The 20,903-nt window shown below is 35.1% G+C and overlaps 3 protein-coding genes across 5 annotated transcripts in view; 1 reads left to right on the top strand and 2 right to left on the bottom strand.

Annotated features, from left to right (window-relative positions):
* LOC119075071 (putative odorant receptor 71a) overlaps positions 1–20,903 on the bottom strand; it is a 190,260-nt gene that overhangs the window by 159,355 nt on the left and 10,002 nt on the right. The gene's annotated exons all lie outside the window — the stretch shown is intronic.
* On the top strand, positions 480–20,591 carry LOC119068722. 3 transcript variants are annotated; one of them, XM_037172453.1, is made up of 6 exons: positions 480–606; positions 4,774–4,990; positions 14,594–14,695; positions 14,763–14,913; positions 18,786–18,907; positions 18,975–20,591. In XM_037172453.1, the coding sequence occupies exons 2-6, from the start codon at positions 4,922–4,924 to the stop codon at positions 20,439–20,441; spliced, it is 1,911 nt and encodes a 636-aa protein (XP_037028348.1). In that variant the 5' UTR covers positions 480–606; positions 4,774–4,921; the 3' UTR covers positions 20,442–20,591. The 3 variants fall into 3 exon arrangements, with proteins under 3 accessions (XP_037028348.1, XP_037028440.1, XP_037028519.1); XM_037172545.1 differs by having other exon boundaries at positions 4,767–4,990; XM_037172624.1 differs by having other exon boundaries at positions 480–682.
* On the bottom strand, positions 15,567–18,046 carry LOC119070483 (vanin-like protein 1). The gene is made up of 4 exons (XM_037174873.1): positions 17,945–18,046; positions 16,924–17,881; positions 16,479–16,866; positions 15,567–16,172 (listed from the first exon to the last, which is right to left on the bottom strand). The coding sequence occupies exons 1-4, from the start codon at positions 17,993–17,995 to the stop codon at positions 16,001–16,003; spliced, it is 1,569 nt and encodes a 522-aa protein (XP_037030768.1). The 5' UTR covers positions 17,996–18,046; the 3' UTR covers positions 15,567–16,000.

The raw sequence follows: 20,903 nt of genomic DNA, 5'->3' as shown, positions 1-20,903 counted from the left end.
CAAAAAACTCTTCGTGCATCGCCCGAATGATCATACGGCCTGTCCAGGCCTGACGAAACGTCAAAGCAAACGACATTTTTAACATTTGCCACTATCAGTGTTCAATAAGGGAAACGACCTTGTCTACCTTTAGCGAAAGATGAAGAAAATGTAAGAATTTTTGACGTCCGATTTTCTAAAGATTATTTTTACTTACAATTCGCTAATTGTGTACAACAGTAGCCTCCTTATATTGAGAGTATTTTTGTAAAACTTTCGGTGCTGTCAACATTTTCATTTCTGAACATCTAGTGATAAAACACCTTCATTCGAATCAAACAAACAAACTGATACCACCAACAAACCCGACTAATAAGTGCTCTGACATAGTATTACCGTAGCGAGGTAAATAACACACCACGCGAGCGAATGCAACTTGAAATCTTTTTTATATTTTTCTTCTTAAAATAACAGTTTCGAATTTTAAGATGAAATTTAGTGTTTCGAAGCTCCTCGACGAACGAAGATCGAAATCGTATAATTGTTTCCTCGCAACGTCAAACGGACCATGCACATAAAATCGTATCGGATTATTACTAATAACAGAGAGTGTGCAATAAAATTGTGGTAATAAACACTATTAAGCATAAAGATCAATTTTTGAGCATATGTCGTACAAATATCTGCATTCCTTTTCCGATAGGTGTGTTATATGGATTTTGTGTGCCTTTTTCTCGTAAATGATTCGAAAGAACTTCAACGATTTCGGTGTGTAGCAATTTAAGATCACTGGAGATTAAGTGTATTTAACAGCGAACTATTATTTTGTTCATGATCGGAATCGTAAAGATCAGTTTGAATATGTATACGATTACCGCTTAAAGAAGGCGCTGGGAGGTGCGGGAATCGTGGTTTTACAGAAAATGAAAAGCATTTCTCTAAAACAATATATAATTGAGGTAAAAAATGTCTTGCAGATTGTTCACATATTTCGAAACATGGTTTCTATTCGAACGAAAACATAACACCACTGCACTCACGAAACATTTATTCGAAAATGATCACATCAACATTGATTTTTTAATACAAATCCTAGAAGTTGAAATCATGTGTGCATTGACTTTTCATACACACGAAATTATTCTGTGAGATCTTTTATTGTAAGTTGCCAACATTGCTTCGAAAAAGTGAAACAAAACAAAACAAATCAAAACAAAACAAATCAAAACAAATCAAAACAAAACATGTTTCGGCCACTTGGCAACAAATTACAAGATCTGTTTTAAGGATTAATATTTGGATTTCGTTAATTATTCTTTTATGGTAGCTTAATTATGATTGGACTTAGAGGTAAACAAAGTGAAACATAAAAATATTGTAAGTATTAGGTCGCGAAACAGCACAAATTAAATTTGTTTTCCGTAGATTTCCCACGGAAAAACAATTTGTTTTTAGCTGTTTCGAAGCAATTTAAATTAAAAAATTTAAAATTTTACTTTGTTTACCTCTAAGTTCAATCTCAATGATGCTACCTGGAAAGAGTGATAATCGAAATCCATGTATTAATCTTTAAAACAGATCTTGTAATTTGTTGCCAAGTGGCCGAAACATGATTTGTTTTGTTTTGTTTTGATTTGTTTCGTTTTGATTTGTTTTGTTTTATTTTGATTTGTTTCGTTTTGTTTCATTTTTTGAAACAAGCATGGTTTACAAAAAAGTCATAGAACAATTCCATGTAATGTTTGCACAGTGTACTCTTGCGAACTTAAATGAAAATAAATCAATGTGATTATTTTTGAATGGATAATTGGTATGGTAAGTGCAATATAGTGTACGTTTTTGATTCAAATAGAAATTCTTCTTCGAAAAGATTAATCGAATTGCGAAGACTTTTTTATCTCAAATTATTTTGTTACACAGAAATGCGTTTCATTTCGCTATCAAACCATGATTACCGCACCTCCCTGTATGTTTTTCAAGAGAAGCATATGATGTGTTGTGATGGTTATCTAGAGACAATATTTTAATTTAAAAAATTATTACGTTTTTATGAGGTTTTTGTTGTGATGCTGTTGTGGTTGGAAATGAAAAAATATTTTTTTTGAAATATTTTATTCGAAGACAATAAAAATTGAATTATTGATGTACCGTACATCCACCTCCGTTTCCAATTTTTAATGTTAAAGTAAAATATTAATGGCGCTTAACAATTGCTTTAAATGGTTTTGTCGTTAATTATTCGCGCTAATATCGTCATAAATTTTGCCGAACCAGAGGGTCATAACATGAAACATTTTTCAATAAAACCGAGTCATGATTTTTCATTGTAGTTCATAAATCTATTCTTCCTTTTGTCTTTTTCTTTTCGTAATTATCGTAGAGTATTTGCAGAATCGGAAATTCTAATTGGAGGGTACTTTGCATAAAAGATTGTTTGATGATCGAATTTTCCTTGGCCTATTGACGATATTTCGAATTTTTTCCAATTCTCTTTTCAGTTTGATATTTTATTAATATCGAAAATTCACACCTCAACTGTACTTATTGTCGTTGTCTATTAAAAGACGTTTCTTTTTTGTTGTTGATGCAAAAATTAAAGAATAATTTCAACTCAACATACTTATTGTAATTATAAATAACTGTACTCGGTCTACTATTGACAAATCTAAGGCACATTTGCATAAATGCTAATAAAATAGAAATGCTAATCATTAATTGATGTGATCACAAATTTGCAGTTTTTTGTTTGCGCGAAATATCTTTCATTAATTACTTAGATGGCAAAAAATGACGAAAAGAAATTTGATTTTTTTTTTGTGTTTTTCGTTCTCAATTCGTTTACTGCGTGTTTGGTTTTCTTGTCGAGGGGAAATACCTCAGATGTGAATTGACAGATTCGAGTTCCGATATAGTTCTCCATGCGCAGAAAAATCACTTTGGTATTTTATTTGATACGAAGAATGGATGGAATTTTCTTCGGTGTTGTATTGCTGGTGGGATGATTAGAATCTCTCTCAAGTGTCCAATTGATATTTTAATCAAAGGACTGAATCTTTGTCGAGTGGAAATCTTCTGAGCAATTTCTCGCATAGAATGAAAATGTTTATAGATACGTCGTAACATAACAGCTTCGTAAGAATTTTGGCTAAATCGTGATACGAAGCGTTTTGTCGGCGTAAAATTCGATTTACCCGAACATGTAGCAAATTTTACTCTTATTTCACTTTTCCAGGTTCACAAAAGATTCAGTTTTTAGGTTGAGCCCCCATGCAGGAATGATTAGATCAATAGAAACTCCAATCATTCCCGATTTAGATAAAAATAATTTATTCAGATTTCAGTTTTGCTTCTTATTGCTTCAACCCATCGTTCTACAATGAATTCTCTTCACATGTTATTCGATACCATGCAATTGTTATACATCAACTGACCGAAATAATCGAGTTTACTTTACCGATTACGCCAAGCCGTGACATTTATTACTATGACATCGAGGATGGGATAATGATCAACGTCCTCTTAAATATGAAATGAGAAACAAAATGATTTTTTTTTCTTTGGACCCGGCGAGAATCTATCTTAGAATACAGGGAATATTATTGGTAAATTCATTTACCGAATTTACTGATATTTGCCGAATATCCAAATTGAATAAAAATTGTCGAAATTTATCAAAATTTGTAGAAATTTTACCGAAAGTTACCAAAGTTTACCGAAAATGTACCAAAATTTATCGAATTATTTGTTTTGGCAGAGTCTTGAACACTCCAGTAAAGAATGTTCATAGCGAGGTTCATAGCTCAGCTATTGCGTTACCAATTCTTTAAAAGGGTTGATAAAAACAGGAATGCTCTTACTTAACGTTAAAAATTGAGTTGAATCCCAAGTACCTGAAATGTTTTCTTCATCCTTCAATCCGTTAATTTTCATTAATCAATGTATCCCTTGCTAGAATATTTCGGAAATTAATTTCATTCTTCTGTCCTTTCAAACCCTTCACATCTGAATCGTATTTATATTCCATTATATGTTATCACAAGAACCTAAACCACTTTCGATGGAGAAAAAAAAAATCTGCGACACGTGTTGCCCAAATTAAAATGTTAGACCCACAATCTTCAACGTTCAATATATTCATAAATTAATATTCCTGATCGTTATCGATTACTTGATTGTTAAATTAACGATTAATTAATTAGTGTGAGAATACGAAATACAATTACCCACCAGTGTGGTACGCGAGTATGATCAGATTGTGGTTAAGTAGAGATATTTCTAAAATTTGTGGTGTTGTTCCATTGGATAAATTTGATTAAAATCTTATTTTCGTTACAAGATTTGATTGTTTGACATAAGCTGACAATATGGACCCTTCGACGAAAATATCAATGCAAAAAAATCTTGTTGCTCAATTTATTCAGACAAGAAAAAAAATTGCTTAAATTATAAAACAATAAAATTCTGATTGTAAAAAATTATGCAAATCTTTATTTCGTCTAAACGACATTGTGTAGATCTGAGAAGATATTTTCTAAAATACATCCCAAGTATTATGCATAATGCTTAACTAATATACACCATGCTTGATTTTTTGAATGATATAACTGCCTCCATCCACAACGTAATAGGTAACATAATGTCTAATGTCTAAGAGTTAGAAGAAAAAAAAATACGAAAACGAAACTTGAATTTTTGGCATTTGATACAAACCAGGCATAGTTCAAATATTTAATTTGAACTTATAATCAATGAGTTGCACTTTTAAATTTATTTTTATTGTGATCGAGAATATAGTGATGTTTGAGAAATATAAATAAATTCCAATCGAATACAAAAAAGCAAAAACTCAACCGAATAAAATTGACAATCAAAGAAGAAATTGTTCCAAATCCATCAAGTGCAATTGAGTGACAAAAATAAAATAAAATAAATAAAAGTGAAAATGTGGAGGATTTGCATATTAATCTATGGACTTATACTATCGACGTTTGGTGATGCAGAAATAGGATCGGTAAGTTATGGTTTATATTGTAGATTTATTATGTCTTCTGTACCATTCATTTGAACATTAACGTTTAGTCATCTCGTCAATATAATGAATATCAGTTCTATTACTTCTTTTGATCTGCATCCGACAAGACTAGTGTGTGGAAACGTTGATTTGTTTCAATTCTCTTCTTGTGTTCAACCAACGAATATTGTCGACATGAAATGTATTAATCTCAAAGTACTAGACTTAGTAAAGGTTAACCATGTGCGCGTCTTAAATTCAAACTCAAGTCAGAGAATTGATAATAGGTGCCAACTGTTTTCTCTCTGAATCAAATACTTCAACTTCTAAGTCAATCAAGTAAGAGTGTGGGATGAGCGAATTTGGGGAATTTCCCTTTAAAAAAATCTATTACTTCATTTGCTTTTAACAATTTTTTAACAATTTTCTATGAAAGCTCAGTGTTTGGGTGACGAGAGGGAAGTAGCTGTCCGTAATTCGTAAAAGGTTAACTTGCATGAAAATCTGAAAGGCTATGAATTTTCGGCTGATTTATAGTGACATGTTCAAAGCAATCAATGAATCTCAGGTGTAATTTTTATTAGTTATTCAGATATGAAAGACAAAAAATTGTCGAGTCTTTTTTGTCGTTTTTGCACTATTATCCGTGGAGTATATGTGTATTGTCGTTGCTTCTATTGAACATTGATGCCATCTAATACAGAAGAATTTCCATTAAGTCAACATCGGTGTTCGACATCTCAGCATCTTTTTTGTTGACCCATCCATATACCATTCCTTTCGATAGAAATGATCCATTTAAAGCTTTTAAAATAAAGAAATATTTTTTACTTGGTGCAAGCAATCAAATAACAGACATATGCCATTTACAATTCGGCTCAACATCAAGATAGGTGCAATTTTGTAAAAAAAAATATAACCAAAACCATTTAAATTGTGATGTTGCAAAAAAAAAAATTACGCTTTTTTTGTGGATGTTAGACATGTGTCTATTCGTGTTATTTGCCACTTAAATAACAAGCATATTAACTTGATGTATAGTTTTTTGCTTTGTTTTTAACTATAGGTACAATCAAACATCAACCTGTTCAGTTGAAAAACGCATTCCGTATCTATATTCATTCATATAAATCAATAACATTGAATTGATTCTACTGATTTATTTATTTGCTATAAAATTATGAGATACTAGCACGGCGAAATGGTCAATAATTGGTGTCAGAAATATATAGATTCATAGCAAGACATTCGACCACTGTTTTGATATAAGAGAAAATCAGGTACGTCTTTCGGCGTTTTGCATTAATATTCAGTTTAAAATACACAGAGAAAAATCCTGGATTAAACTGAAATCTTTTTTGTAAAATGAAAGCAAAATAAAATGATCGAGTCTGGTTTTTGACAATTAAATTTCAATTGTCAAAAACCAGACTCGATCATTTTATTTTGCTTTTACCTTACATTAAAAGAGGGGTCGAATAATTTTTGTGGGTTCACTCTAAATCTTTCCAAAGGTCACTTAATCTTTAAAGATTACGAAAGATGTAATTAAAATCTTTTCAAAGCCTAAGGTCGACGTTTCTATATTTCAAAAAAAAGAAAATAGGCTTTGCTTACGATTGGACGAATGATATATCTAGTGAGAAAAGTGCAGCACTTTCTCTCCCGTGGGATGAAACTAGGAATTTTCTCACTGGAACTGTCGCTTTGTTTATGTTTTCAAATATATTATGATGAATTGATATTTCTTGTTATGTGGAGATAAACTGTAAATTACACATATGAAAAACTTTGTGTTCACCTCTGGAAGAAATCATTTTTTTTAACTCAAGCGAAATTGCGGCCCTCGCCTCGCTCTGGTCACAAACATCGCTCTTTTTTCGGAATTTCCTATTTTCTTCTTCTTCTTCTTTTTCAGCCTGTTTCTGTCCACTGCTGGACGTAGGCCTCTACAATTCTCTTTATACCATTATTCCATCTCTCTGGTGGTTTACCTTTAGGTCGTGTTTTAGGTGGTCTCCAGTTCATGATCTTTTTGGTCCAACGTTCGTCCGTCCTTCTTGCAATATGTCCCGCCCAGCTCCACTTTAAAGATGCTATTCTTTACATGACATCAACGACTGTTGTTTGTTGTCGAATCCATTGATTTGTCATTCTATCTCTGAGCGTAATTCCAAGCATACTCCGTTCCATGGCTCTTTGTGCCACTCTTAATTTATTTTCGGAAGCTTTTGTTAACGTTAACGTTTCCGCTCCATATGTGAGCACAGGAAGGACACACGTATCGAACACTTTACGTTTCAGACTATTGTAGCCGTCAAGGCATTAACTTTGGTCCATTATTCTCATCATCTGTTCTTAAAAATCGTAATGTACAGAGAAGAGAGATTGCGAAATCACAGAACTGAATAAAAAGTGATGTTGAAAATCAACCATCAAATTAAAGCGTAATCTTTGAAAAACATCCAAAAGTTTCTAATCTTTCGGAAGGCTAACAGTTTTATCCAGGACGTTTGTTTGAGCATTAGGCCATGGTGAAGCTGATACTGATATGAATAATATACTATTTTCCACATGAACAGCTCTAGCGAATCATAGTTGAAATGAAAAACATTTGTATCATCGATGATTGATTGGATTTCCTTCATAAATACATTGTCGTATATTACACAACCATATCATTTATCAAATCTAAATTCGATTTAAGTTAATTCTATCCTAATAAGACCTGTTGAACTGTTTGAACCTATATTAAATGTATGTGGCATTAGGTCATATTGTAAGCTATAAACTGCAAAACGGAATGACTATCTTAATTTGCCAAGCACCATTAGACGCGTGTAAAAGTCACAATAATTTGGCAATTTCATGTGTACATTGAAAACTTAATTTAAATTTCTTATACAACAGCTTCAGCTACATACAACTGTTGCAAGATCAACTTGTAACAAAAAGAAAAGAAAAACAGAATGATTTTGTTTTTTGCAACACATCAACAAATTTATGGTTGCAACTTAAATATTCCGTTTTGTAATTATTTCTTTTTCCATGAGATATATATTCTCCTTATCTCAGAGGTACTTGTTTTAAATTCTTATTGTTTCGCTAATGTGTGACGAAGCTGTTGTGTTTCGTTTTTTTTTTACTTTTCATCTCTTCTCGCGGGTAAATTAATGTTTGAATTGATTGTAAATGTCGTTTACAATTGATGGAAGTGCACTATTGCGTGCGTGCGAATATTTTACCTATTACAATTTCATGTGCTAAAAATTAATTAATTTTTATATATTCTGTAAAAAGATCGTGAGTAAGTGCGCTTAAATCACGTTTTATTGTTGTTCAAATCACCGTTGATGATAAAATTTGTATTCTAAAGCATTAGATTGAAATGTATAAATAATGCGATTGCTCGGATAATTCGTCTACAATTTTTTTCTTGTTCTCTTGACCTAATAAACGCGAGGTCTTTCGTTAATATACAACTCGATACAGAGCAAAGAAAATATATTGTAACGGGAATCAGTCGCCTGTAAATCGACGACATTAGCACAATTCTCAATGACGAAAATTAATCGTTCGGTTTCAGTTGCTTAGACTATTTACCCTAATTAATTCACGTGGGGAAAACTCAATGGAAATTGATACCAAATATTTGATCAAAGTATATAGAATTGTCAGAAAAATGTGCAAATAAGAGGAATGACATAAGATGTAGTCGTTTGCCCTCTAAGAAGTTTGAAGGATTCTGTTAGCATTTGGTGGCTTTGCAACCGTTGCAATCCGTACTTCCAAGGACGTTTCAAACTAAAATTATTTTCTAGAAGAAAGTTACAGGGTTATGGGCTACATTTTGCAGACGATTATGTGTCTTCTGTTGTCGGCAGTGATAATGAAAATAGGAAACCTCGCCTATGAAAAATGATATTATTTAGCGAGGTACATCACAGTCACTTGAGATGAACAAACAAAAGAAGAAAGGTATCCGGATGTCATATTTTCGGCTGTTTATCGTCTAATTTTTTGAAGTTAATATTTGCCACTCGACCTCAGCTTGTAGTACTCGACCTCAGCTTTCCAACGAACCCATACACGCCCGTGTCCTCGCAACCTAACGGAAATGAAATCCAGACTACAAAACCCCATTTTTCGACTTTTGGCCACTTACAAACAGCCAGGTATGGAAGATCAAAAATATCTGAGACTGGTTTTGGGGCCTAGGCCTAACTAGGCATATATAAAAAAGTCCCGGAAATAGCGCCGATTTCCGTCAGTCAAAATTCAAAAGAATACCTCGATATCATGTCTGGAGCGATAGCGGAGGACTTGACGCAGTCTAATCCCCAAATAAAGAACGAAGACAATTTTTTTCATGCGCGTCAATCATGTCCGGAGCGATAGCGGGGACTTGACGCAGTCTAATCCCCAAATAAAGAACGAAGAAATTTTTTTGAGACGCGTCAACTATGTATAGCCGAACATTTCAGTGTCTACCCTTTGGAATTTATCACCACAAAACCTATTCCATCATATTCTCGCTTTAAATACGAACAAAACGAGCTATCACTCGACTATGTAGGTTTAAAATTACCGGAGATATATCGTCACTTTTATTACTAAATACACCATATTGACTTATTCCAAACAATCAAAATCTTTCAACTTACTCTGTATGTTTCTATCTATCTATCTGTCGACGGGCTATCTCGGAGAGTAGTCAACCAATCTCCATGAAACTTTGCAGGAACCTTAGTCAGGTCATTAGAACTAAAGTTTCATTCATCATTATCCCAGGGAAAATCAGAGGTTCGTGTAATTAATTAATTAATTTTAGGAACAATTTCTCTCATATAAAAATGTTCAGCCATTTTGTGATTGTGTTGCTATGAATGTTGTGAAGTTGGTTGTATTTTGGTCGAAATATCAAAATTCAAAGTTTTTCATGGCAAGCAGTTGGAAAAATTTGGAAAACTAAGCCAGCTTGCTTGAACTAATTGGGCGTACAATTTAATTTTTGCGTAGCGAAACTGAAATCGTCAACTCTAACGATATCATTCATTTTAGAAATTGTACTACAAAGACTGCGTCACACTTTTCGTAGAGATTTTGTTGGGATGATAACTACCACAAGATGATGAGATGTTCATTGTTACGATATGGAATAAGTTTTTGTGACAAAACGTTTAGGTGGACTTTCCATGTAATAGTGACATGATCATGTCTCAGACAATTATTTATTAAATTAGCCCGTTCGATCATCTTCTTTAATTTGTTTCTATTGTTTACCTTTTACCTTTATTCGTCTAGCTCCAATATGTGATACAAGTAGCTATATAGCACTCTCTTACAGTGCTATGAAGTAGCAAATTGGATATCGTCTTGCTAAAGTAATGGTATTGTAATTTAGATATATTTGATCATCATCATTATGTTGAAGATAACCCAATTGACTCAAACGAACTTGAAATTCGAATTTTGTTTTGAAGTTGCCATTAAGATCATTTTAGATGTAATTTCAGATTGTGTTAAAATTGCCATAAATTTATCAGAATATTTGACTTAAATTATATTTCTGTAAGTTGGATGTCCATTAAAGATAAATGCGATTCAAAATTGCCACTTTTTTCTCTTTAAATAATTCCGATTAAATGATGTCATTGCCAGTTACGCCGATTTCATTGTTGTAACTATAAATAACGAAAATCGATTTATTTTAAAGAGTTTTTTGTTTTGCGAAATGAACAAATTGAAAATCTATGTCATATACGAACGTTATAGAGATAACTATCTGACGAGCACCTACTTGTATGTATGAACAAAGCGAGTGCATATGGTGTGTCTTAAGATGTTTGTCTACTTTGGTGTCAATACCGTCAATTGAAGTATCGGAAATCTGTGCGAATTAAGATGAAAATAATCGAAAATAGTCGATAGAATGCCGAATATGAAGGAAGAAACTGTTTGAGTTGGGGATAAAGACTAGATGAACCGGGTGGACAATGTCAATAACTTTGATAAGAAATTTATAATGCGTAAATTCCTTAATTACTTTTGTAAAATGATGACTTTGTCCACCCGTCTCATCTAGTCTTTTTCCCAACTTAAACAGTCTATCTTTTTTTGTAATAGATTAAGGTTTGCTCGTTTAGTTACATATGTGCCTATTATGTAGATGGTATTCAAGAGCAATAATGCAAAATTAAATTCACCGCACCACTAGACTTGAAGCAAACGAATGCAATATGTGTTCAACATAATGAAACGAAATTCACCTTAAAGTAAAGGTATACGTGGAAAACTGTGCACCTGCATAGGAGAATGATGTTTGGAAACTAAGAAGAAATGTAATAGAGTTTTCCCATATTTTAGTATATTCTGTCATAAAATTACTGCTGTCACTGCGCTTATTTTCATGTAAACCAACTTCATATGCCAATGAGCCAATGAGTATGTGTTTTTTTATGTAGGTGGAAGCACGGTATTTCGGTGGGTCTTAAAAGATTCTCTATGTTGGACACAATGCAGTGTCAAACATATGTCCAAGGTATTTAATTTGAGCTAAGTGAAGCCCTTTTGCACCACGCAACCCGTGTAACTTTCCAATTAAAAATTCTGAAATCTGTCAAAAACGTGCAAAAAAAACAAAAAACAAAATCCACTAGAACTAGAACGGTGGCGATCCACTAGTAAGTGGAAAATCCATGAACAAATTCCTCAAACTATGTATTACTTTTAGGGCTTATGGGACAAATGTGTTGGCCTCTAGAGGTTTCATAGTATGTACTTCATTCTCTGCAGCTTATTTTCATGTGAACCAAATTTAAATTATTTGTCATTACAGAACAAATGTCAACATATGAAGTTGGTTCACATGAAAATAAGCGCAGTTACAGCAGTAGTTTTATGACAGAATGTACTAAAATATGGACAAATGTTAGTACATTTCTTCTAAAATCAAAGGCGATTTATTTCCGTATTATTTGAATTTACAAATAGAATATTTCACTTAAGTCCTTCGAAGGCGGAATAGTTCCCAAAATCGATGCTACATTCCCCTTCTGGATAGCGATACTAATTCGTTGAATTAGATACGACGTCGTTTCTAAACATCATTCTCCTATATACTATTGGTACAGGCGTCACAATTTTTTTAGTATTTCAGTCTTTTCGCTCTATTTTCTGGTGCTGTAAAGAACGTATGAGCATTTTTATTTGTATGACCTCTGAAGCTAATTCATGTCTATATTTCACTTACGGTTACTGTATAGCACGAATATCTTCATTTTGAAAACAAATGGGCTCCTGTAAAATATGTTAACTGACTGAATAGTTGTTAGGACCGTTATCGGGCATGTTACATCTTCCGATCTAAGTATTTTCAGCAGATGAATACACAAAATCTTTCCCACTAATTTTAACACTCACTTTGTCAGATAAAGATCACATTAGCCAGACCTTGTATTTATCGTCGCTGACGGATGCTCTAAATAAAATTCCATCTCTCATCAACGGTAACTTTTTGGATGTACAGAAAAACCATGAAAACCAATTTGTATATTTGATGTGAGATGCGGAAATCGTACAATCCCAAAGTAAAAGGTTAAACAACTAGGCCCCACCTTTTGGGAGGGTCAGGTCCCTTGACTGACGGTTTTTTCAATATATTTTTGATTAATTTCATTGCAGAACTTCCGAAGCATCACTGATACAAATGCCTACATTTGATCCCAATTTATTTTTACATATGCTGTATTCCTAAGAAATTGTCAAATTTAGAACATTAATACATCGATTACTCTATACATGACAACAAAATTTGACAGAAGAAGTTCTTCAAGTAAGACCTAATGATCTTTGAGTTCTCATTTTTCTTATAAATTTGAAGCAAGATTTTCAATCAACCATAAATCGTAAATAAAATGCAACTCGTGTGAATTACGGCCCTCGCTCCGCTCTGGCCGCAAACTTCCCACTCGTATGAGGTATCTATTATTCTGTTTGATTGCCATTTTGTCAAATTTGAGAGTAGATGCGAAGTTTTGCGAATGTGGAACGATGAAAAAAGTGAAGAATAGACAAAACGTCTTTAAGTTACATTTCGTAGAAGGATGAATTCCCTAGGAAAGAACAAAACGCCATCTCGTTACATTTTGTAAAAGGATGAATTCCCTAGGAACGGACAAAACGCCTTCACCATACATTTTGTAAAAGGATGAATTCCATACGAACGGACAGAACGCCTTCTCATTACATTTCATAGAAGGATGAATTCTAGGAACGAACAAGACGCCTTCACTATACATTTCGTTAAAGGATTAATTGAATTCATTGAATTCCCTAGGAACGAACCGCCTTTGCTTTATATTTCCAAAATCGACAAAGTGTGAAGGAAAGACAAATTTTTTTTTTACTTTTTACTGATTTAGTGAAGAATATAATATCCCGTAAAAAAACACGACTCGTGAGAATTACGGCCCTCGCTTCGCTCTGGCCGCAAACTACACACTCGTATCGGAGTTGTAAAATATTTTGTTTGATTGTTGGAATAATGAATTTAAAGAAAATATTCAGAAATTAATTGAGAATGACTTATTATAATTATATTGCCTACAAAGAATGATGGTTTAACGTTTTTCATAAAATTTCCTACACTTTTCAATCATAGTGTGCTCATTTGATAGCAGGCATTTTTCTGCCGTAAGACATTGAGTAAAAAACATCTTTCTATGTTAGTCAACTATCGAATTTGTTAGTCAATTATCAAGTTGTTAGTCCAACTATCAGATTTGTTAGCAGTTCACTAACAAGAGTTGTTTACCGGTTAGAGGCTGCGCATTTACTGACGAAATTTTTCTTCTACATGTTTCATGCACATTATTGAAAACAAACTTAAGATGATTTGCTCATACTACGCAACAAAATCAAATTTCATCAAAGTAATCTTTTTCGATTGAGGCTATAATCAACAGTGTAAAATGCTGTTTTTCTGGGATAGCTTCCGGATCCTTCGTCCCACATAGCCCATCTTCGAACTTAGCCTCGGGATTTTAGTTCCACACATTTAAAAAAAAGATTCATCTAAATTGGTTCAAAATTACTCAAGTTATCGTGCCTTCAACGAAGAATTGTTACCCACATTTAACGTTTTTCATACCATTTCATACATTTTCAATCACAGTAAACTTTTTTGTCACCCACATATTTCGGTATTTTCTGGTGTAAGACCCTGACTTTCAGTCAAGGGAATAACAGAAAATAATTTAAATTTAAATATTGTTTCACTTCAGTGCTCTTAATGTCGTTATAATTGTAACATTATTGTATACGTACGTCGATGTATTCGCTCATGTAATAAGTTAATCAAAATTAGATGAGATTATTACTTCCACTTTTCTAATCTCTTCTAATACACAAGCTTACACTGAGCACATTAAAAAATGTTTTATAGCAACAAGTATACTTGCCGCATAACACGAACTCTATGTGTGGCATCTTTTTATTATTAACAGTCGATTTACAAACGTTCAACGCTATAATATAACGGTTGCACGAAATTAACGTTAGATTTATGCATCTCACCGATAATTACCTTTCTCTCATTTCCAGAATCCTCCGCCAATAGGCGCATTTCGAGTTTTCCCAAAGACAACGTTTCAATGTGCAGGAAGACCGGCTGGATATTATGCTGACATTGAGTCCGGTTGTCAGGTATGAAATGCGATTAAATAATTTCGCTGATCGAGTCAAATAAATTTATTCCAATTATTTCGTCTAGCTGTATCACATGTGCGATGGATTGGGTAGACAGTTCAGTTACTCGTGTCCGAATACAACATTGTTTCAGCAAAGAATGCTGATTTGCGATCACTGGTATATGGTGAATTGTTCGAAGGCAGAGAGCAATTACGATGCTAATTTATTGATTGGTAATTTTGTTAATTTATTTGTATGGTTTAATTGAATCGTCCAAATTACATATTTCTGTGTCGACTTTTGATCGTAGACCCTTGCCCCGAGGCACTTTGAGTTACTCATACCATTGTCTATCTTTGAGAAATTTTTTCTTGATTTTCTCGAATTTTCCTTAATTAGATAAAATCAGGAAAATCCAAAGAACTTCAAGAAAATTTTTCAATTTTCTGGAATTTTTCTTGATTGTCTCGAATTTTGAGAAACTCTCTTGATTTTTTCGAAAACATTTTCTCAACTCTAGGCGGTGCCTCATACCCCAGTATACAATTTCGCAGCAATCAAACTTTCCCAATATTCTCTCTCTCTCTTTCATTCACTAAAATTCATACACGCATACATTTGCTCATAGATTTGTTCCAAGGTCATTTCAAAATGTCAAATATCATCCACAAAAGGCAACTTATACTCAACTTTTAGGTTGACGAAAATTTTAACGAAAAATTTACAAAGAAATTTGTTGACGTTTGGGTTATGTTCATATCTGTGGATGAAATCGTTGTCGTTCGGGTTTACAGTTATTTGGAACAAACCTATAACTTTCGGTGATTCATTTCGAGTGTTTTCGTGTAATAGTACATTACGTCCTTGTTTGTAGATTTTTATTTATCCGAGAGGGAGGTTTGTAGGCAGAGCCGAAGGAGAGAACAAAAATCCCTCGTGACAAAATAACAATCTCCAAACAATTACGGAAGCTATTTTGCTTGCGAAGTCCTGCCAAAATGAAAATTATCGCAAGTGTCAACGGTGTGCCCCTTGGGTGCAAGTAAAACATTTCTCCTCCGACATTTGAGTTCTAGAAGAACAGTATAAAGAGTTTGTGCATATCACGGCCATCATACAACGTATGTAATCGAAATTGGTGTCGAAATGACCGTATTGCTCCCAAATGATTTTTTTAAAACTTGAAATACCCTCGTTAGACCTTTCTAGGGCTCAAAAGTAGAAATGTCTTGCGTTTCGGTTAGTGTAAATAATATGGCATCAAAGTGCCGTGGGGCACTGATCGCTCAATCTGGGTGTGAAAATGTTTAAGATTAAGAACTATCCTAACAACAACGTAACAAATCCAACAATGAACACCCAGTGTATTCGTATAACATATGCAGTTGATCCAACATCCAAACTAAAGTCTCGTCCGTAAATTCCAAACGTGTAAAGGTCCTGTCTTGAACTATTGTGAAAACTTATTTTAATGTTTGTCTCTGCGGAACCGCTAAAAAAATAATTTTTGTCTTGGTAAGATTTTAAGGCTCCGTCGAGTGTTTTACCAAAACCAGCACGTCCATCATTAATCTTCACTCTTTTAACATGCACCTGAGTAAAATAAATCAGTCAGGAGCGGTTCATTTTTGAAAATTGTATGCTAAAATGAACTCAAATGATCATAAATTGAATTAATTTCAAAATTCCTACTAAAACCAAGCGCTCATGCCTGGTTTACTTTACTCTGCCCTTGACCTAAGGTTATAAATGAAAAGTGCACTTGACTGGTTTGGATAAAATCCTTCATTCCACTTACACTGTTTGTTCGAAAAACATTTCGTTCACTCCCAGAGGCATAATTGATGAGTCCAACGTGTTTGGCATGTAGTTGTACTGATCGCCAGAAGGAAACGTACCGAAAATCTCCAATTTATGGAAATGATGTGCGAACTCAAGAGTTTCGTTTCTGGTGCCACATGTTGCTACATCATCGGATTGGCACGCAATAACTGCACATACTACAATACCGCCATCGGCCAAACCGCTAAATGTTCTCTTACCATGATAAACCGCAAAAGCGTATCTATAATGTGGCACAAATGCGGTAATTGTTTCAATGCTGTAAAGAAATGTGCAACAAAGGTCTCCATTACACCGTTCCAATGAGTGCGTTGAATTTGCATCCATTTGCACATTATCCTCAACTATTTATAGAGATTTTTATGGTGAACTGATATGACAAAATGAAACGAAAGGCTTACGGAAAGAAATTGAATACGGTTCGAGCTGATCCCGCCACAGATCCAACGATGCCATTTCATTCTTAGAATATCTGACTATTCGTTCGTTGACTTCAATATAGTCGCCGAGGCCTCGTTTCGGAACGGTTGCTGTGTACAACTTTGATGTATTCGCTCCTTCCATAACAGAAATCAGTGATCCCTTTCGTCCCGCATAGATTCCTGATCCGGTTGATGCGACGAGTGGATTATTTGATCCAGCCGCCAATAGATTAACATTGGTTGAATAAGCCCAATATTTCTGAAGTTGAACGGCCGTCAGGAATGGAAGCTCCGAATACCACATCGATGAGAACACTATGTCGGTGATGTTGTGCTCTCTGACCAGTTCTAGGGCTGGAGAACGGAACTGCAAGTCAAAGCAAATAAAATGTCCGAATCTAACGCCAAAATCGGTATCGAAATAGGCAAGTGATGGTTTGAACGGCTTATCCACTCTCTCCCCGAACAAATTAAACTTTCGATACCGCGATATGACTGTTCCGCTTCGATCGAACACGACATTTGTATTGTAATAACTGAATCCATCCTCCCGATCCGCACATTTCCTCGGATCCATTTGTGCGATCATGTCGGCATCAGGACACTTCGCTCTGGTCACCATATTGACGACAACATAACGTTTAAACGTCTTAGCAGCACACGAAATTTGTTTCAAAACATTTTCAGTTGGGAAAGTGTCGCTATCACACGGTGAAACTCGTTGCTCAACCTCTGGTATCTCAACAGCCGTCTCCAATTGATTTAAAGTCATTTCGGGGAAAACGATTATATCAAGATTGGCTGGTGCGTCGGTCATGATTTCCAAGTATTGATTCAGATTAGACTCTAACAAAGCTATCGGCTCAACATTTCGATTGTTACCGTAATTAAATTCCACAACACCGGCATCGTAGCTTGGTGATTCAGGTGTTGATGTCTAAAAATAGTTTTTTCTTAAAAAACGTCGCCGTAATTTTGTCGATGAATATACCGATATTACCATAGACGAGTTTATTAATAGCAAGAAAATGAAATCCGCGAGAAGAAGCATTTCAAGTTAGCACGATCACGACAGGTTGCTGACTACTGACTGTGTATTATACACCTGGTCAACATTGCTTGCTTGTGTATACTTTGATAAAATAAGTAATCGTATCTGGTAGACAACTGCAGTAAGGTGATAAGTTTCGGTTCATTTAAATTTTCGATAAGAAAAATTGTTGTTCATCCAACTTAGGCAACAATTCGACCATTTGGGAATGTACACAAATGTTGGCACTATCGATAGGTCTCGATGCCTTGCGTCCAAAACACGGATCCGTTGGTTCCAATGATGTCTGTGGTTCCGCCGCATCCGCTTCACATTACAATTTAAAAAGTAATGAGATCGGAAACTTATTGGTGCAGCAGGTATCTAAGGTGCCGCGAGTTCAAATAACCACTTCATAGCTCTCAACTATCGATCGTTAGTTGAAGAGGCAGACATGAGTAATTTTTGGCTTCCCTCGATATTGTACTAACGATGGGTAGGGAAGACCTTTGGGGTGGTTATTTGAGCTCACTGCACCATAGTTATCTTCTGCGTCAATAACTGTCCCGTTGCTATTACTTTTTTTGTGTGAAACAGCTTCACCAGAACCACAGAAGTCGTTGGGACCAACGAATGCGTGTGCACCTATTCAACGGACAATGACACAATTTCTGTTCAAAGCCCGTATTGCCCAGTGAATCGGTCAAAAATTCGTCCACAGAGTTGAGAGTCGACACAGAGAAAGCAATAAGAGATTATGCATTCAATCATAACTCACTAACAAATTTTCATTTTTATCAAACAAAAAAAGGTCAGCGAGACAAGCCATTCGTACCTGAAGGCGAAAATGATATCCGAACTCCTAGACCAGATCTTCTTGATAGACCCTACGCTCCTGATTATGAAGGTGAATCATTTCGCAATCAATACCAAGTAAGTTTGTTTATATCGCAGCACAGATCAAGGTCAATTTTAACACAAAAAAATTCAAAAATTCCAGAATTCGATAAATCAAATCGATTACAGTCAAGAGAATAAAAATGGTCCGAAACCAACATACGGCCCATACAATATGCCCGTTCAATGGAGTACACGTCACCCAAACTTTCCCATTTCCACCACCCCACCAACCCGGACCACTGAACTATTCAAGCCATTGCGATCGGCCATTCGTCGTCGGAATGATGTTGTGAATATTCCGGCGTCGAATAACGATCAATCGAAAATTCTTCTAGACTTGGGTGTGTCATCAAGCCAAGACAGTCGGCGCAGTCAACCCGAATCTAGCTTCGATAATTCTGTTAAGATTGAGCAACCGGAACGACCATCGCTTCAGTACACGCCACCGTATGTAAATCCAAGATACGATTTGAATTACACAGACTCTGACAGTACCACGGAAAGTAGTTACACTTCACCTTCAACTATATCCTCTGTTCAGTTCGTCAGCAGCACTAGTGCTGCTGCAACCACTTCGTCCAAAATATCTGTAGCAGCAAAGAGTACACAGGGAGTTATTACACCGAACAGCAAAAAGTCATCGAATAAGGACTACGAATTCTCGAAATCCAATAATCGCGGAGCTACGAAATTCAACCAAAATGTTAAAGACCGAACCAAAACTGTGTCAGAACAGAGTCGTATTTTAACGCGTCCGTCATCAGCGAACACCGATGGTATTCCTGTAGATTCAACAGCATTTCCACCAAACGATAGCGTTCCACCACCAGCATCAAGTTTTGTACCAATAGTCGAATTGTCTCATGGAATCCAAAAACCTGCCACTGATCTTATACCTCCCTATGAGTCGTTTCAATATTACGATGATGCAACGACACAAGGGCCACCAATCTATTTTGAATGGAAAATACCGGCCAGCGGTTTAGAGCCGCCAAAATTCGAGAGCCGATCAAACGATTATTCTGACAATGAAATTTCCACAACGGAAAGTTCTTCGTCGATATCTGTTCCGACCGAATCACTGCAACTGCCGATATTGAGAAATGTATCCGTTGTATTCCGCACGCCACCGAATCAACTGGAACCGCCAGTAGAGCAGGACGCTTTTACACGTTTCGCTCATAATCCGTTCCTAACGTCTGCCTTGGCTTCGCTTTCTTCGACAGAAAAATTAAAGGGCAAGTCTCCGACACCGCGATCAATATCAGCGTCAGAGGAAAAGTTACAAAATGCTGTCGTCGACGGAGGAAACGTGTTGAAAGATCCGAAAGACAATAATTACTTGGATCTGAAGAAATTGCTTCTAATACCTGACTACACATTCCCGTTGGAAGTGGACGGTCGACCCAGCTATCAGCAAGCAAATTCAGTGAATTCGTTTCAAATTCGAATTCCCGATAAAACGGACGATAAGCCATGGTATGGAGAGAATGCTGAATGTCCGGAATGTCATCCATCATTCTTAAAGCCGGGGACATGCGAACCGTGCATTAAAATCCGAAGATAGAAACAGGATCACGGGTGGTCCACTAAATAGGTAATTTAAGAAAAACTGTCCAGGATATTCCAAATCCCTAATTAGTTGAAATTGTTGCTACGATCTAGTAATAACATGTAAATTCAGCCCACAACTCTCTTTCTGGTCTCAAACACAAAGCCAAAGAAATACCTCTGTCTTTATGAAAAGTGAACCACTCTTTGCACGACAGCATTTCGACGCACTGTGTTGACCAGTCCCAATCGTCCTTTTTCATTTTGTAAATATTTAAATAAAAAAAATGTCTTTATTATGGTGAATTGAGTATACAAACTGCTCTGGATCAGAGTATCTATACGCATTAAACTGATCGAGCACGAGTCCAAGATCTGTGTAGTATTAAATTAGTTGTAAGAAGAAAGTGAAATTTCAATAAATTTTCTACTATTTTAACATAATTTGGTTTTATCTGATGGTTCGATATCCCGCCGG

This window comes from Bradysia coprophila, chromosome II, assembly GCF_014529535.1.
Source record: "Bradysia coprophila strain Holo2 chromosome II, BU_Bcop_v1, whole genome shotgun sequence".
Taxonomy (NCBI): domain Eukaryota; kingdom Metazoa; phylum Arthropoda; class Insecta; order Diptera; family Sciaridae; genus Bradysia; species Bradysia coprophila.
Note: the sequence above shows the minus strand (reverse complement) of the source record. Positions and strands in the feature narration are given on the sequence as shown.

What these genes read in the sequence shown, in the direction of transcription:
- LOC119068722 (XM_037172453.1), top strand. Translation starts at nt 4,922, where the DNA reads ATGTGGAGGATTTGCATATTAATCTATGGACTTATACTATCGACGTTT. An exon ending in CGATGCTAATTTATTGATTG is followed by an intron (nt 14,914 to 18,785) that starts GTAATTTTGTTA and finishes AAACAAAAAAAG; the next exon opens with GTCAGCGAGACAAGCCATTC. An exon ending in CATTTCGCAATCAATACCAA is followed by an intron (nt 18,908 to 18,974) that starts GTAAGTTTGTTT and finishes CAAAAATTCCAG; the next exon opens with AATTCGATAAATCAAATCGA.
- LOC119070483 (XM_037174873.1), bottom strand. Translation starts at nt 17,995, where the DNA reads ATGCTTCTTCTCGCGGATTTCATTTTCTTGCTATTAATAAACTCGTCT. An exon ending in ACCGTATTCAATTTCTTTCC is followed by an intron (nt 16,867 to 16,923) that starts GTAAGCCTTTCG and finishes CTCTATAAATAG; the next exon opens with TTGAGGATAATGTGCAAATG. An exon ending in ATGTTTTTCGAACAAACAGT is followed by an intron (nt 16,173 to 16,478) that starts GTAAGTGGAATG and finishes TTATTTTTTTAG; the next exon opens with CGGTTCCGCAGAGACAAACA.